Below are 16,960 nucleotides of genomic sequence, written 5' to 3' on the forward strand. Positions count from 1 at the left end.
CTGAGAGAACAGCCAATGCCCTTAACCACTGAGCCATCTCTCCAACCCCTATTTATGTATGCATTGTTTAATCATTCAGAGTACACTTGTGTGGCTGGTCCTGTTGTCTTCCAGTTCATCAGTGCCTATGCTGAACACGTCATTAGGTATCTCCAAATATCTGTGAAACACACAGCAAGTCATCCTTAGATCCGTTCCTCTGCAGTGTGTCCGCAGTGTTGTGCAAGCTCACTGTCACTTACCGTGGTCACCGGTGTCCTTGTGTTTCTCTTGTACTCAGCGGTGTGCACCGAGCATGTCTGTCACACACGGGCAGGGCATGCGTACTCTCTCCAGGGCATGGACACCGTTGGGCCCTTGGCAGGAAGCTGACTTTGAGGTTTCAGACTATTGACAAGATATTTGGATTGGTTTACATCTCCACCAGCCTCCTCATCCTTCCATCCTCAACAGCATTTGGCACCGTCCGCCCTAACCTTCCCGCAGCACAGCAAGCCAGGGTAGCATGTTCCCCTGCACTTTTAGTTCTCGTCTCCCAGATTAATGATGTTTGCATTTTACTTTCTAATTTTTCTTTGGTGTGATGTGTGTCTGTGAGTGCAGGGACATGTGTGCTGTGGTATGCGGAGGACCACTTTGTGGAGTCCACGCTCTCGATCTCCACCTTGGTTTTGAGGGCGGGCACCCTTGCTTCTGCCGTGCTGCATGCTGCTGCAGACTCAGGCAGAGCTGGTCCTGCACAGTTCTCTTGGTTCCACCTCCCATCTCTGGGGCCTGAGCTGAGGTTTCCAGGCTGGTGTGATAAGTGCTTTTACCCACAGTGCCATCTTGATGGTCAAGGTAACTTGATAAAGTTTGAATTTGTCCTCAGTTTGTGGCCTATTTATATTTTCTCCCTTGTGAAAATACAGGTCTATATATTTTTCTGTTGGGTTGTATTTTTGTCTTGGTTTTTAATATTTACAGGAAAATGTCATTTCAGTTTGGAGTTTATCTTTGCACTGTCTTAATCATTTTTTTCCTTGGCCAGAGTTTTATATGCTATAGTTTAATATAATTTTAATTTTGCTTTTTCCTCAGTTTTGTGTTTTCCGTATCTTCTGCCATTATTATTTTCTAAGCATTCTTTAGTTTTGCCTTTCATGTTTAAATGAGTCCTTAGCTGATGTTTGGTGTTGCTCTGGTTTAACATGTGGGAGTTTGGATAGGCAGAGAGGGTGTTAAAGAGTCTCATGTTAGCACACACTGCTGTCAAACCAGCTGTGTAGCAAGGGAACACCTTCAACTCTTGATCCTCCTGCCTCTCCGGTGCTGGGACGGCTGCCACTCCCAGCTTGGTGGTAGAGGTGGTATTTTGGTATTTTGTAGTTCTCTTTTTAAGGGTGTGTGTGTGTGTGTGTGTGTGTGTGTGTGTGTGTGTGAGAGAGAGAGAGAGAGAGAGAGAGAGAGAGAGAGAGAGAGAGAGAGTACCCAAAAAGACCAGGGGAGTCAGGTCCCCTGGTTGGGAGTGACCAATGTGGGTGCTGGGAATGTCCTCTGCAAACACCCTGTGTGCTCTTAACCCCTGGACCATCTCTCCAACCCTGTGATAGAGGTTTTACTTTTGTTTACCTACCTAAATCTAGAAGTCTGTTCAAGTCTCTTTTTCCTTCTAGACACATTTGATATGGTTCTCCTTGCCTCAGTATTAGCCATTTCATTTAGGTCTTCGCGTGTATTGGAACAAACATAACTTGTTTATAATCCCCTCTACTAATCTCTCTCTCTTTATGTGTGTGTATCTATATCTATATCTATATAATATACATACATACATACATATATACATATACATATACATATACATATACATATATATATATATAACTATACATGTGTCCTCCTTTCTGCTCTTTTTTTTTTTTTTAAACACATTTATTTATTATGTATACATCATACAGCTTTCTGCCTGCATGTATGCAACTACAGGCCAGAAGAGGGCACCAGACCTGATTATAGGTGGTTGTGAGCCACCATGTGGGTGCTGGGAATAGAACTCAGGACCTCTGGAAGAGCAGACAGTGCTCTTAACCGCTGAGCCATCTCTCCAGCCCCGTCCTTTCTGCTCTTAAAATGGCCTGTTGGTGGCTCCCATTCTCCCTAGAATAATCTTATCAGAGACTTATCAGCCTTCTGAAGAATAAGCTCAATTTCCTGGATCCTTTGTACTTTATTTATTTTTCTTTGTTATTAATGTCTGGTGGGATTTATATGGTAGATTTTGTTTGTTTGCTGTTTTCTTTTTTTTCAGACAGAGTCTTACTCTGTAGGTCTGGTTGCCTGAAACTCCACATATAGTCAGGCTGGCCTTAAACTGGTAGTCATCCTCCTGCCTCTGTCTAGGAAGTCTGAGCTACCAGGCGTGAGCTCCTCACCACCAGCTCATTATGCTTCAGTTCCTGAAACTTCCTGGTGTTTTGCTTTCCCCCAGGACTGAGAGTTGAACCTAGGACCTTGCTAACAAACCCTCATTACTGAGTTCTGTGTCAGGCTCTCACTTTAGTTATTATTTGGGGACAGTGTGTCACGTTAGTCCTGCTGCCCTTGAATTCACTCCATAGCCCAGGCAGGCCTTGAACTGACCATCTTCCTGCCTCAGCTTCTCCAGTAGCTAAGGTTGCAGACTACTCCACCAGGCCCAATGCTCTTCAACTTCTGAAGGGGAATTCTTAGGTCACTCCTTTTGAATGTGTTAATATAAATACCTGAGACCATACATTTTCTTATAAGTGCCTCTGTAGTGACAAATTTGGTTGGGTAAATAATATTTTATCATTTTACAATTCTATATCATTTTTTTGGCTTTGATTTTTTGAGACAGGATTAATAAATCCAGGCACTGGCTTACTACTCACCTCAATGGTTTATGTTCCAGAATGAAAAACACACACACAGCCTTTATATTTTAATCTGCCTTAAGCAGCACAGTAGCTGGGCCACTGCCTACCCTCCATGCTGTTAGAACCCACCACCCACCAATAACTCCAAGTTACTGCTTACTAATTTCTGAATTCCATCTTGACTGTCCTTGACTCAGTTGAGCAGTCCTCTGGGCTGCTGTCTCTTATTGGCTTTGCTTCCCCTCCTGCACACTATTACCCTGCCATGGTAGCCTGTGTCTCCTCTTCTCCACACTGTCCTAAGTGGCACATCTCCTCCCCTCCTGCTTCCTCTTGGTCCCAAGCTTAGGAACTCTAAATCCCACCTCCCTCTTTTTTCCCCAGCTATTGGCTGTTGGCATCTTTATTTACAGTCAGATTTAATCTAGGAACAGATTCCCAGAAGCTATATGCAGACCCTCTCCTGCAAGCAGTTTTAGGGGACCCAAATAGCATTAGAACACAAGCTACATTCTCTCTGTAGACCAGGCTGGCCTTGAACTTGAGATTAGCCTGCCTCTGCCTTCTGAGTGCTGGGATTAAAGGTGTGTTCCCTCACTGCCAGACATATTTGATACTTTTCATTGTTTATTGAACCTAGAGTTTACATAAGGAAACATTGACATTTCTAAACTTAATAGTATTCTTTTTAGCATTTATTTGGTTATTTTAAATTATATGTGTCTGTGAGAGAGATATGGGTACTTGACTACAGGTGCCAGTGGCGTCAGATTCCCTAAGCTGGAGTTACGAGTCCTCTGGAAAAGCAGTGTGTGTTCTTAGCTGCAGGGCTGCGTCTGCAGCCTCAAACACAGTGCTCTGGTAATAATTCTGTCTTATTAGCTTCTAATATAACGGTGTCCCACTGAGGAAGTATGACGTGCAGCTACCTCACAGTTCCTCTGAACAGGATTAGGCTTTCTCTAGCGCCCAGCCATGGTCATCTCTCATAGATATTCTGTTCACTCTTGTTTTTTCATTATTTACTTATTCACTTTACATCCTAATATGCGGCCCCTCCCCTTCTCCTCTGGGAAGTGGGAAGTCCCCACTGGGCATCCCCCTACCCTGGCATATCAAGTCTCTGCAGGACTAGACACATCCTCTCCCACTGAGGCAGACCAGGCAGCCTAGTTAGGGGAATGGGATTCACAGACAGGTAGGCAACAGATTCAGGGGCGGCCACACTCTAGCTGCTGGGGGACCTGCATCAATACCAGTCTGTTCATTTGCTACATGAGTGGGGGATGTGTGTGCCAGGTCTAGTCCATGCTTTCTTTGGTTCATGGTTCAGTCTCTGGGAGCCTCCAAAGCTCTAGGTTAGTTGACTCTTTTGGTCTTCCTGTGGAGTCCCTGTCGTCTTCAGGTCCCTCAGTCCTCCCCCCAACTCCTCCTCAGGACTCCCCAAGCTCCATCTGTTTGGCTTTGCATCTCTGCATATGTTTCAGTTGGCTGCTTGGCGGAGAAGCCTCTCAGAGAACAGTTGTACTAGGCTCCTGTCTGCAAGCACAACAGAATATTACAGTGTCAGGGATTGGTGCCCATGGGATGGGTCTCAAGTCGGGCCAGTCATTGGTTGGCCATTCCCTCCATCTCTGCTCTGCTTTTGTCTCTGCACATCTTGTTTTGGTCAAAGGCATTGTGGGTGGGTTGCTGTCCTTATCCCTCCACTGGGAATCCTGTCTGGCTGCAGGCAGTGGCCTCTTCAGGCTCCATATCCCCCACTGTTAAGAGTCTCAGTAGAGATACCCCCATAGAGTCCCTGGGGCCTTCCCTCCACTCCAGTCCCAGATCTGTGGTACATCCTAGAGACGCCCTCCCTCCAATTTTCTTTCTCTTTCCTCTGTTCTCCCTACACCTGATCCCCACCTTACCCTCCCCGTTCCCTCTCCCACCCAGTTCACTCCCTCCATCCACCTCTAATGTCTATTTTATTTCCCCTTCTGAGAAAAGTTCAAGCATCCTCCCTTAGCCCGCCTTGGTTGTTTCGGGTCTGTGGATTGTAGTGTGGTTATCCTGTACTTTCTGGCTAATATCCACTTATCAGTGAGTACATACCATGCATGTCCTTTTAGGTCTGGGTTACCTCACCCAGGATGATATTTTCTAGGTTCATCCATTTGCCTGGAAAATTAATTATGTTCTTGTTTTTAATAGACAAATAGTATTCCATTGTGTAAATGAATCACATTTTCTGTATCCATTCCTCACTTGGGGGACATCTGGGTTGTTTCCAGTTTCTGGCCGTTATGAATAAAGCTTCTATGAACATAGTTTAGCAGGTGTCCTTGTGGAGTGTCTTTGGATATATGCCCAGGAGTGGTATATGCGGGTCTTCAGGAAGGAACATACATTGATCTCCATGTGCGCATCTTACCAGCTTTGCTGGTCGTATTGTTCACTTTTCCTGTGCCCTTATTATCTTATCTCTTGTTTGATTGGACTTAATGCTTATTTTTCTTTCAGTTCCAGTGATCAGAACAGGTCTTGTGTAAGTGGGGCAAGCACCCATCACTGGTCGGGCTCTAGCTATCTGTTCTGTAAGTCACTGTAATCAATACTGAAATTCTCCATTTTATAATTTGTTAGATTTTCTCTGTGGCCAAGGAGTCAGTTTTTGCTTCTTTTGGGGTTACCTTGAGGTACATGTGAATTTAAGATTATCTTATACTTCTGGTTCATTAAGTATTTTATTATTCTGTATGTCTCTCTTCCTAATAGAGCTGTCCACCTTGTGGCTTACTTCCAGTGTTCATGCAGCCTCACAGCTTCCTTGTAGTTAGTATTTGTGTGACGTTTCCTTTTCTATCCTATAATGGACATAGGGTTGTTCTGTTTTATGTAAAAATGCATGCAGCTAGGTCTCAGTTTTATCCAGCGTGTTATTAATTTTGTCTAGGGTTTTGCCATCTGTCTCACCATGTAGCTGAGACTGGCTTCAAACTTAAGATCCTCCTGCCCTGTTACCCAAGTGCAGCAATTACAGTCCTATACCACCCTAATTCTGATATACTATTTTTTCTTTTTGTTTTTGAGACGGGGTTTCTCTGTGTAGCCCTGGCTGTCCTAGAACTTGCTCTGTAGGCCAGGTTGCCTCAAACTCCAAGATCCATCTGCCTCTGCCCTCCAAGTATTGGGAATAAAGGCGTGTGCCACCACACTTTGCCAATTTTATTTTTCCAAGACAGGGTCTTACGGTATATTCCTGGCTGTCCTGGCATGCTATGTACACCAGGCTGGCCTTGGACTTAGAGAGACCACAGAGATCTCCTGCCTTTACCTTGTGAGCTGGCAGTAGAAGCACCACACTGGCCTGGAGACTTTACCATGAGTGTGTTGTGTTTTTGCCTCTCTGCTGTTTCTCATTCTCCTTCCTTAACTCTCTTAATTTGAGAATTGTTTCAGAAGGCTTTGTTTGTTTTCAATTTCTTTTTGTTGGTTTTAGTCATTCTGTAGCTACCTTACTTATTTTAGCATAAAATTCAGCACAACATAAATTTACATAAATTTAACATAAAATTTAAAGTTAAAATGTACATTTATTTGTTTATTTATTTGTATGTGTCTGTGTTACAGGTGGTGGGTGTAATTGCCAGCACAAACATGTGAGGGTCAGAGGAGAGTGTGCAGGATTATTAGTTCTCTTCTTCTACCCTGAGGATTCCCAGAGATGAATTTCAGGTCCTGAGCTTGGCTGCAAGCTCCTTTACTTGCTAAGCCAAGGTTCTCAGCTTTCCCAATGCTATTTCATAACTGTAATTTTGCTACAGTTATGAATCATAATGTGAATATCTAGTGTGTAAGATAGCTGATATGTAACCCCTGTGAAAGCATCGTTCAACCCCCAAAGGAATCACAACTCACAGGTTAAGAACCACTGCAGCAAGCTTTCTTGTTAGCCCTCAAAGTTAAATTTTAAGTTAAAAGTTCAAGCACCAGGCCGGATTGCAGCAAGTTGGCTGTTAGAACACTTGTTTAGCGCACACTAAAGCCCCAGATCAGAAGCCACTGGAGTGCGATGATGAGAATGAGGAGTGTTGTAAAAATGTCGTCCACTACAGATCACTTAGTGTGGACAGTTTGTTCCTTTTTTTTTTTCCAGGATGGGGGCAGAGAAATGGATAGAGGGTATTCAAGAGAGCGATTCGTTTTTGAGGGATGAGTTGAATCATGCTGGATGTTCTTAGGAGAGATGTGGCTGAGAGGGAAACTTGATGGGGAAGAGAAGTAATTGGCTTGAAGAGGCATCTGTGGTTAAGAGTACTTCCTGCTCCTCAAGGGGCTGGGTTTGGGGTCCAGCAGCCACACCCGGCATTTCACACCACCTGTACCTCTAAGGGATCCCATGCCTCTGGCCTCCATATGACCATGCACAGACATGCACATAATTATCTTAAGCTCCATTTAAGAAGGTAGGATGCAGGGGTGATGGCTCTGAGCAGTTAGATCCAACTTTTATTTGTGCTTCTGTATCACCCTGAGAAGAGAAGGATTAGTCACATTGATTACTCTGCTAAAGTGAAGGTGCAGTCCCCTCTCCAGGAACGAATCTGCTTAGCTAGCTCTCCAGCATAAATTCCATTTGCCTTTTACATACAAGGACACTTGCCAAGGCTCTGGGAAATTAACTATAACAAGCAGACGTGACGTGACCTCTGCTCCCATGGTGTCGGTGGTGAGTTACAGGCCAACTGAGCATCAAAACAAATAAACAAAAACCAAAGAAATACATTCTTTTCAACATCCTGGGGTAAATAATCACAGAAGTTTCACAGGTGCCACCAGGACTGGGACTCAGTAAAGTAAAACAGCCTTGAGAGGTAGTGTGGTACACACAGTAGGCACTTGATTGTCCAGTCTTTTGTGACATGTAATCTCCATGTTCTGCTGGGTCTTTCAGTGGTTTTGGTTTTTGTGTTCTGTGTGAAAGTTTAGCTACTCTTTTCTTGAGATTCATATATTTCTGATTTTATTGTAAACATTTATTTCAGCCTGTCTCACCCCAGGAGACTGTTACAGTGCAATTGGAAATGGTAATCATGTGCATTCTTTATTTCTAGTCTATTGAGGACAATGAGGTGTATTTGCCGAACGATGAGATTTGGACCTATGATGTTGATAGTGGGCTGTGGTAAGTAATTCTAAGTTTCAAAATGTTAAGTCTTCTAACTCACAGAGGCCTTAAGGACTACAGGGAATTCACAAGCATCCTTTGAACATCCTACAATATTTCTGATGTGCCCCCTCCTTTCTCTGTGGTTCATTCTCTGGGTCTGCCCCTACTGCCCTCCTTTCCACATTCAGTGTCTCTCATCATCTAATCATCTCTCTGAAGACTGTTTTACTCAGCTGACTCCCAGTTATGGTGGCACGTGTGGAATTTGTTGAATATCACACACACATACTCTCACACACTCACACATACACACACACACACACACACACACACACACACCATGCAGGATAAAAAAAATCTTTATTGTGGCTCTCTTTATATTTTTGTTTATTTATTGGTTGCTTTTTTTTTTTGTAGGTAAGGCCTTCCTTTGTAACCCATTGAGGCCCACAGCTCTCTGTCTGCCTGCCTCAGTTTCCCCAGCGTTGGGTTACAGGCGTGTGCCACTGCACCTGGCTATGATTATGCTTTCTTATGGTTGGCAGTGATGCTTTTCATGGGAAGAGACTGAGGGGAGCTTTTATGTGTCTTCCGGGAAGCTAAGAGCTTCTCTGTGGTCCTTGTTGCAGGAAAATGCACCTGATGGAAGGGGAGCTCCCTCCCTCCATGTCCGGAAGCTGCGGGGCGTGCATCAACGGGAGGCTCTATGTTTTTGGAGGCTATGACGACAAAGGATACAGCAACCGAGTAATCCTTTCCTTTAATTCAGGCGTGTAGCCAACATGTAATCCTTAATGTGTCATTTCATCCTACATGTTTGCAAAGGGTGTTAAAAGAAGATAACAGGAGTACAACCTAAGTTTGTAGTCACTAGGCTTAAAAGACAAGAGAACAGAACGCCATGTTCTTTCTCGTGTCCCCACCCCCACCTCAATTACCCACAGGCAAGAGCAGAAGGGGCCAAGTCTGCCGCAGTGTGTTTCACACATCATGTTTCCGGAGTATGTCTGATTTTCATCAATTCTTAATTTAGGTTTTCTAATAGGCGAAATATTTATCAGAAATAAAAGTAGTGTTAGTTCTTGGATGGCAGACTCCTGAAACAGGTTTTGTTTCAGATGCCCAGCTCCTAATAGTACTCTCCTCTTTTAAAAGCTTTACTTTGTTGATTTACGCACAAGAGATGGAACTTACATCTGGGAAAAAATCACCAAGTTTGAGGGACAGCCACCCACACCACGTGACAAGCTCTCCTGCTGGGTGTATAAAGACAGGTAAGACAGCAACTGAACTTTATTGTCCTTTGGCGAGAATGGAGGCAACTCCATGTTTTCTGGTAAATGTAGGTTTGTTTTGGTGTCAGAGACAACAGCAGCCATAAAACTGCTAAGAACCAAGTCATACAAATGTACATGGAAGAAATGCTATTGGATAATACTCCTCCTTGAATCGTTTGTTAAGTCTCTAGGTCATTAATGACTTGACAAAAAAAAAATGAACCTCTAATAAAATGTGCACAATGAACCTGGTAGTGCTGGCACACACCTTTGATCCCAGCACTTGAGAGAGGCAGAGGTAATCGAATCTTTGTGAGTTTGAGGCCAGAGCTAGTTCTAGGACACAGAGAAACCTGTCTCAAAAAACCAAAACCAACCAACCAAAGTATTCAAGGAAAAGCCAGCTTCCTTCAGCTACCAAATCCACCTTGACTTCCTGTTTGCCCCATCACAAAGAGCCCCACAGTCTGTATTTCTCTTTGTCGTGGCACAGCTCCCACTGCCTTCCGGGACTCTTGTAAAGCTCTAAACCTCAATAGCTCCTGGTAGGCTGATTTCTCCAAACCTCTCATGACTCCAGGGTGCAGCAGATCCAGGCCTTCCTTCCCGGTGCTTGTCCCGAGATCTGCTCACGAGCCCTGTAGATTTGCAACTGTGTTCCCCTTCATTCCATCTGATCAGAGCCAGGGCTTCACACAAGCGGGCAAACAACTGCTGCTAATTATACCACAAGCCCCTAGTCCAGCTTTTGGTGACAATACTGACCTTTCCCTCAAGACTACTGAAAGTCAGGACATGTATCCGTGACCCTGAGGCTGACTTTCCTCTGACTGATTTGCCATCCCAGCCTCTGTCCCCTTGTGTCAGCTTGGTGGTTTTTCTTTCCAAGTCCCCCTGTACCTAGTTTGTGCTCCCTCCTGCCCTTGTAGGAGGCATGAGGACAAGAGTCTCTCCTACTGGAGGTTCATTACCTGCTGGAGTAATTTCCTTTATGGTTCCTTGTTCTAGTCTCTGGTTTTTGTTTTAAACTACAACTGCTTAGTTATTTGGCTTGTTTACGTAGTTAGGGTAAGAGAAGGAATATCTTCCAAATTCCTTTTGTGTGTGTGACTTTGGGGCAGAGTCTCACTCTGGAGCTGGCCTAGAACTCCTTATGAAGCCCAGGCTGACTTGAGCACTCATGAGAACCCCAATTCTTAGCTTCCTGAGTGTAGGTATTGCAGGCCTGACCCATGGTGCCCGGCTATTTCAACTATCTGCGAACAAGCTGGGATCCAGACTGAATGTGTGTCCTTCTCATGTGTTTTTTTAGATTAATATATTTCGGTGGTTATGGGTACAGGAGGCACAGTGAGCTTCAAGAATGTTTTGATGTCCATGATGCATCTTGGGTAAGGAAGAAATCACTTTTTAATTCTGCAGCCTCTTAAGCTTCAGGATAAGAAATCTAATCATTCTTGTGTTAAGTGCTCCTGATTTGCTATAATTAACACTCCCAAACCCCCTGCATTCTATTCTTTTAGACTTGTGTCCGTTGGCAGATGTCCTCTCACTCAGTGTGTTGGCCTTTGTGCTTACGCCTTAGCTTTGTCAGTAGTCGCTTGGTTTCTAACAGACAAGCAGAGGCTTTAGCACAACTCGGGGAAATTTGTTTCTATTTGACCACAGAGTCTGCTGCAGGCACACATCTCCATGAAGGTGAGCCTACAGAGTTCTCATAGCTCAGCCCAAGCTCTGGAGAGCAGTGGGAGAGTTGGCAGTGCTCCTCTCGTCCTGGCTCATTCTACTAGTCAGAGAATTAAAAAGCCATAAATTATAAAAATATTTTCCCAATTCAGGCTCTTGCTCTGCAGTCCAGGCTGCCCTGGAACTCACTATGTAGTTCAGGCTGGTCTGGAACCCATGGTGGTCTCTGCCTGCCTCAGCCTCTGAAGTGCTGGGATGATGGCTATAAAACACCATACCCAGTTTAAAAAATGGAGGCTTTTAAGAGATTACTCTCACTGGGTGGTGGTGGTGCACACCTTTAGTCCTGGCACTTGGGAGGCAGAGGCAGGCAGGTCTCTGTGAGTTTGAGGCCAGCCTGGTCTATATAGTTTCAGGACAGGCAAGGATACACAGAGAAACCCTATCTCAAAAACCCCAAAACAAAAAGATTTCTCTTGCTGCAGAGGGACCTAGATACTTCAGTCCTGCCTTCTAGTTCAGGTCATGATTGTACATTTTGTTTTACTTAAGGCTTTTTTTCTTCTATTTTTATTAAATTGGGTATTTCTTATTTACATTTCAAATGTTATTCCCTTTCCTGGTTTCCTGTTCATCAGACCCCTAACCCCCCCATCCCCTTCTATATGGGTGTTCCCCTCCCCATCCACCCCCCATTACCAGCCCCATAACAATCCCCTACACTGGGGGTCCAACCTTGGCAAGACCAATGGCTTCCTCTTCCACTGGTGCCCCAACAAGGCTATACCTACTATGAGGTTGGAGCCCAGGGTCAGTCCATATATAGTCTTTGGGTAGTGGTTTAGTCCCTGGAAGCTCTGGTCGGTTGGCATTGTTGTTCTTATGGGGTCACAAGCCCCTTCAGCTCTTTAAATCCTGTCTCTAATTCCTCCAACGGGGGTCCTGTTCTCAGGCCAGTGGTTTGCTGCTGGCATTCGCCTATGTATTTGTCATGCTCTGGCTGTGTCTCTCAGGAGACATCTATATCAGGCTCCTGTCAGCCTGCACTTCTTAGCTTCATCAATCTTATCTAGTTTTGGTGGCTGTATATATATGGGCCACATGTGGGGCAGGCTCTGAATGACTGTTCCTTCAGTTTCTGCTCTAAACTTTGTCTCCCAATCCCCTCCTATGGCTATTTTTGTTCCCCTTTTAAAGGAGTGAAGCATCTGTATTTTATTTTGGTTATCCTTCTTGAATTTCATGTGGTCCGTGTATTGCATCTTGGGTAATTCGAGCATTTGGGCTAATATCCACTTATCAATGAGTGCATACCATGTGTGTTTTTCTGTGATTGGGTTACCTCACTCAGGATGATATTTTCTAGTTCCATTCATTTGCCTATGAATTTCATGAAGTCATTGTTTTTGATAGCTGAGTAATACTCCATTGTGTAGATGTACCACATTTTCTGTATCCATTCCTCTGTTGAAGGGCATCTGGGTTCTTTCCAGCTTCTGGCTATTATAAATAAGGCTGCTATGAACATAGTGGAGCATGTGTCTTTGTTGTATGTTGGGGCATTTTTTGGGTATAGCTGGATCCTCAGGTAGTGCAATGTCCAATTTTCTGAGGAACCTCCAGACTGATTTCCAGAATGGTTGTATCAGTCTGCAACCCCACCAACAATGGAGGAGTGTTATTCTTTCCCCACATCCTTGCCAGCATCTGCTGTCGCCTGAGTTTTTTATCTTAGCCATTCTAACTGGTGTGAGGTGAAATCTCAGGGTTGTTTTGATTTGCATTTCCCTTATGCCTAAAGATGTTGAACATTTCTTTAGGTGCTTCTCAGCCATTCGGCATTCCTCAGCTGTGAATTCTTTGTTTAGCTCTGAACCCCATTTTTTAATAGGGTTATTTGTCTCCCTGCGGTCTAACTTCTTGAGTTCTTTGTATATTTTGGATATAAGCCCTCTATCAGTTGTAGGATTGGTAAAGTTCTTTTCCCAATCTGTTGGTTGCTGTTTTGTCCTAACCACAGTGTCCTTTGCCTTACAGAAGCTTTGCAGTTTTATGAGATCCCATTTGTCGATTCTTGATCTTAGAGCATAAGCCATTGGTGTTCTGTTCAGGAAGTTTTCTCCAGTGTCCACGTGTTCCAGATGCTTCCCCACTTTTTCTTCTATTAGTTTGAGTGTATCTGGTTTGATGTGGAGGTCCTTGATCCACTTGGACTCACTGCCCCGCATCTACCACCCCACCCCCCTTAGAACTTTTTTCAGTATAGGAAACAATAGCCCTCTAGTTTATTATAGTGAAGATAAGATGTGAAATAGGTTTGAAAATATAAATGTTCATTCTGTTCCTTGCAACTGAAGAAGTAGCAAGGGAGTCCTAGTGCTGGAGGTGGGTAGCACTGTGGCCTGGGACAGCCTGGTCTGCTGTGAGGAGTGCTGTGTGCCTGACTTTACCACTGTGGTGATGCTGAACCACCTGTGTGCGGTGCCTGTCACTCTGTCAGTTAGTATGTGGCGTAAGTATGTTGACGTTTTAGCTACAAAGCTCTTAGCTGTTTGTTTCTGTTTTAGGAAGAGCAGATATTCTGGGGGTGGCACAATGACGTCCATGTGTTTGACACAAAAACGAGGACTTGGTCTCAACCAGAAATTAAAGTAAGCGCTACTAAGTTACCTGGAGGTCTGTGGAGCAGAAGCCCTTCTTCTCCCTCCGCTCTCCTCTCCTCCCCAGCCCGCTCATCTCTCCAGCGCTCCTTTTCTTAATAAACTCTTTTCTGTTTTGGTGTGTGTGTAACGGGATATTATTTTTATATTCATTGATATTATAAAAATCTCTTTTCTTTCTAGGTTACTTGATTTTAATTGAGGTTGCAATTGCATGTAAAATAGCTCGCCCTCCCTGCTTCCCTCCTTCCCTTCCTCCCCCCTCCCTCTCTCCCTCCCTCCACTGCCCTTATGTTCTGAGAGGGTCTCACTATGTAGACTACTCTGGCATAAAATTTCCAGTCTTCCGACCTCTATGTCCCTGGTGCTAGGTTACAGGTTTGCCACCACGCCCAGCTGAAGAAGCTCCCTTAAAAACTACTGTTTTTGAGTCATGTATCCTACAAATAATATTTTCTAGAAAAAGTATTTTAAAGAGGAGTCATTATTGTTTTTTGTTTTCATTTTTGAGAAAGAGTTTCGTGTGGCTTAGGTAAACTAGCCTTGCACTCCTGCTGCTACCTCCCTGGCTCTGGTGTTACAGGCACCAGGTTCAGCTTCAACAGTCATTCTTTTCCTGTAAGTGTCTGTGTGAATTACCACAGTTCTTCTTAAAACTCCTTTTAAAACAGAGCCCATGGGTTGGGGATTTAGCTCAGTGGTAGAGCGCTTGCCTAGAAAGCTCAAGGCCCTGGGTTCGGTCCCCAGCTCCGAAAAAAACAAAAACAAAAACAAACAGAGCCCATGAGTCTCCCTCCCTCCCTCCCTCCCTCCCTTCCTTCCTTCCTTCCTTCCTTCCTTCACTCCTGAGATGGAGCCAGCAGCTGTGTAAGTACTGGCCTAGCACTCTCCCTGAGCTGTGCCCCTGACTCAACACCTGTGTTTTATGTAAGCCATGTGCAATTCTAGTATGACAAAATGCATCTTCAGTGTTATTCACTAGAAACCAAACACACACTCAGACGACTGTAAACAGTAGGAAGAAGAGAAAGCAAACAGAATCAGCATCTTTTCAAGATTTGTTTTTATTTTATGGGTTTGGGTGTTTTGCCTGCATGTATGTACAGGCAACGTGTGTGAATTGGCCAAGGAGGCTGGAGGGAGGAGTTGGTTCCCTGGAACTTGAATTATAGGAAGTCATGAGCTAACAAGTGGGTGATGGGAACCGAACCCAGTCTTCTGCAGAAGCAGCCAGTGCTCCTGACCACTGAGCATCCCTCCAGCCCTGGGAATCAAATTTAAAAAATGGTTTTCTCTTAATTTAACTATTACAGAGGTAAAAGTTAATTCATTATTACAACTAGATTTCAGTTATTCAAGTGAGCCTGAAACATCAGAACTTCGCTCAAGATAAAGTAGAAAGAAGGATTTTTTTTTACTCTAAGTAATTTAGGAAAAAGGCAACAAATAAACAAAGCAAAACAACAAGAACAGCAACAGTAAACCAACCTCCGAAATCCAAGGAAGGGTTTCGTTTAGGAAAGATAAAGGCTTCTTTGGTTTGGCTTAAGCTGTCAGCAATGTTTTGTGAATTTGAGGGTTTTGGGGACCATAAGTAAATTCTTAGAGTCTCTGAGACGCAGTATTAGATCTGTAGTTTAGGCTGAGGGGAGAGGAGAGGAAATTTATTTATTTATTTATTTATTTATTTATTTATTTATTTAAATCTTTATGTTTCAGGCTGAACTTTATGAACTTTGACCTCGTTGGGTAGTGGGCATTTGAGGGCGGAGGGAGCGTTTTTTCTTAAAGAAGCTATTTGTGGTTATGGCGCAGGATGTGGCTGGTGCAGCCGTTTCACGTCTGTCTTCTGTTCTGATCTCTGCTTGCAGGGTGGAGTTCCACCACAGCCACGAGCCGCGCATTCATGTGCAGTTCTGGGAAATAAGGGTTATGTCTTTGGCGGACGCGTTTTGGTCAGTGTTTTCGATGGAAATGGTATTCTCGTGTGTGATGTTTATGAACGCTTGTCGTCTGGCTCTATGGAGCATCCGAGCATTCAGCTAGCCTAGAGGTTACGCCCCACATAGCGCTAAGTTTTCCTTTCTCCTGTTCCCGAGAGACCCTCCGCACTCTGTCAGGGATGACTGCTAATTGTGTTTAATGAGGAAACCTTACATGTGAGTGCAGTGTCAGCAAAGTTTAATTTCTCACCATCCAAGCGCTGTTAGTGTAAACCCATCTCGTTTCCCTCAACACATTAATGTGGAAGTTCCATGTTAATTTCCTTGATGCTTAGAATTGATTTCCAGTGTTTAAGCTTCCAGGGCTAAGTAGAGTAGGGCAATCTGTGCTTAATCTGGACTTGTTAGAGCTAACATTTTACTCCATAAAAGAGCTAGAATCCTGTCCAATTATCCTGCTTTTATTTCAGCAAACCAGGATGAATGACTTACACTATCTGAACCTAGATACCTGGGTCTGGTCTGGAAGGTGAGTCTGAAATCTGCGCTCCAGTTTGTAGGGCTGTGTGGGCTGGTGTGCAGCGTGTCATAATCCAAGCTTGGGTCTCTCAAACTGAGTTATTTTTTCTTTAGATTATATATCTAAACAAGAAATATGAAATTTAAATTTCTGTCCTTCCTTCCTTCCTAAACAGCGTATCACTGAGTAGCTCAGGCTGGCCTTGAACTCTGGTTGTCTTACCACAGCCTTTCAAGGGAGAGTGTTACAGGTACTACAGTAGGCTAAATGGAATTTATGTAAAATATAAAACACAAAGATAGGAAGAGTTGAAAACTCTGAGAGAGAGAGTATGGCTTTGTAGTAAGTGTTCTTCTGAGACTGCTCACGGGAAGAGAGGGGCCGAATGTAGTCATCTGACACGCTACGATGAAATGGTAAACATCACACTCTGTCTATGGCTCATTATACTGGCTAGCAACCTAACATACTTAGGTATTAATTTGGACATCCTGTAATGCATTGGAATCAGAGCTATATATTATTATAAAGTATAAATATTAAAAATAAAACCATGAGGACTGGGGAAATAGTTCAACCAGGAGATGCTTATTTATGTCCTCAGAACCCATATAAAAAGCCAGACATGTTGTGTGCTTCAAGTCAGTACTGGGGAAGACAGAGAGATGGATTCTTTTTTTTTTTTTTTTTATTAACTTGAGTATTTCTTATTTACATTTCGAGTGTTATCCCCTTTCCCGGTTTCCGGGCAAACATCCCCCTAACCCCTCCCCCTCCCTTTCTTTATGGGTGTTCCCTTCCCCATCCTCCCCTCATTGGCGCCCTCCCCCCAGCAATCAT

The 16,960-nt window shown here is 44.0% G+C and overlaps 1 protein-coding gene across 3 annotated transcripts in view; it reads left to right on the plus strand.

The window, feature by feature from the left end:
- The window catches only part of Klhdc1 (kelch domain containing 1), a 52,542-nt gene that overhangs the window by 6,407 nt on the left and 29,175 nt on the right, over nt 1–16,960 (plus strand). For 2 of the 3 annotated variants that reach the window (NM_001414927.1, NM_001108027.2), the window contains 7 exon segments: nt 7,979–8,049; nt 8,664–8,781; nt 9,190–9,308; nt 10,624–10,702; nt 13,565–13,648; nt 15,529–15,612; nt 16,071–16,129. In NM_001414927.1, the coding sequence (NP_001401856.1) occupies nt 7,979–8,049; nt 8,664–8,781; nt 9,190–9,308; nt 10,624–10,702; nt 13,565–13,648; nt 15,529–15,612; nt 16,071–16,129 (614 nt within the window). 3 annotated transcript variants of the gene reach the window in all.

The sequence above is a fragment of the Rattus norvegicus genome, chromosome 6 (assembly GCF_021556685.1).
Source record: "Rattus norvegicus strain SHRSP/BbbUtx chromosome 6, alternate assembly SHRSP_T2T, whole genome shotgun sequence".
Classification (NCBI taxonomy): Eukaryota; Metazoa; Chordata; class Mammalia; order Rodentia; family Muridae; genus Rattus; species Rattus norvegicus.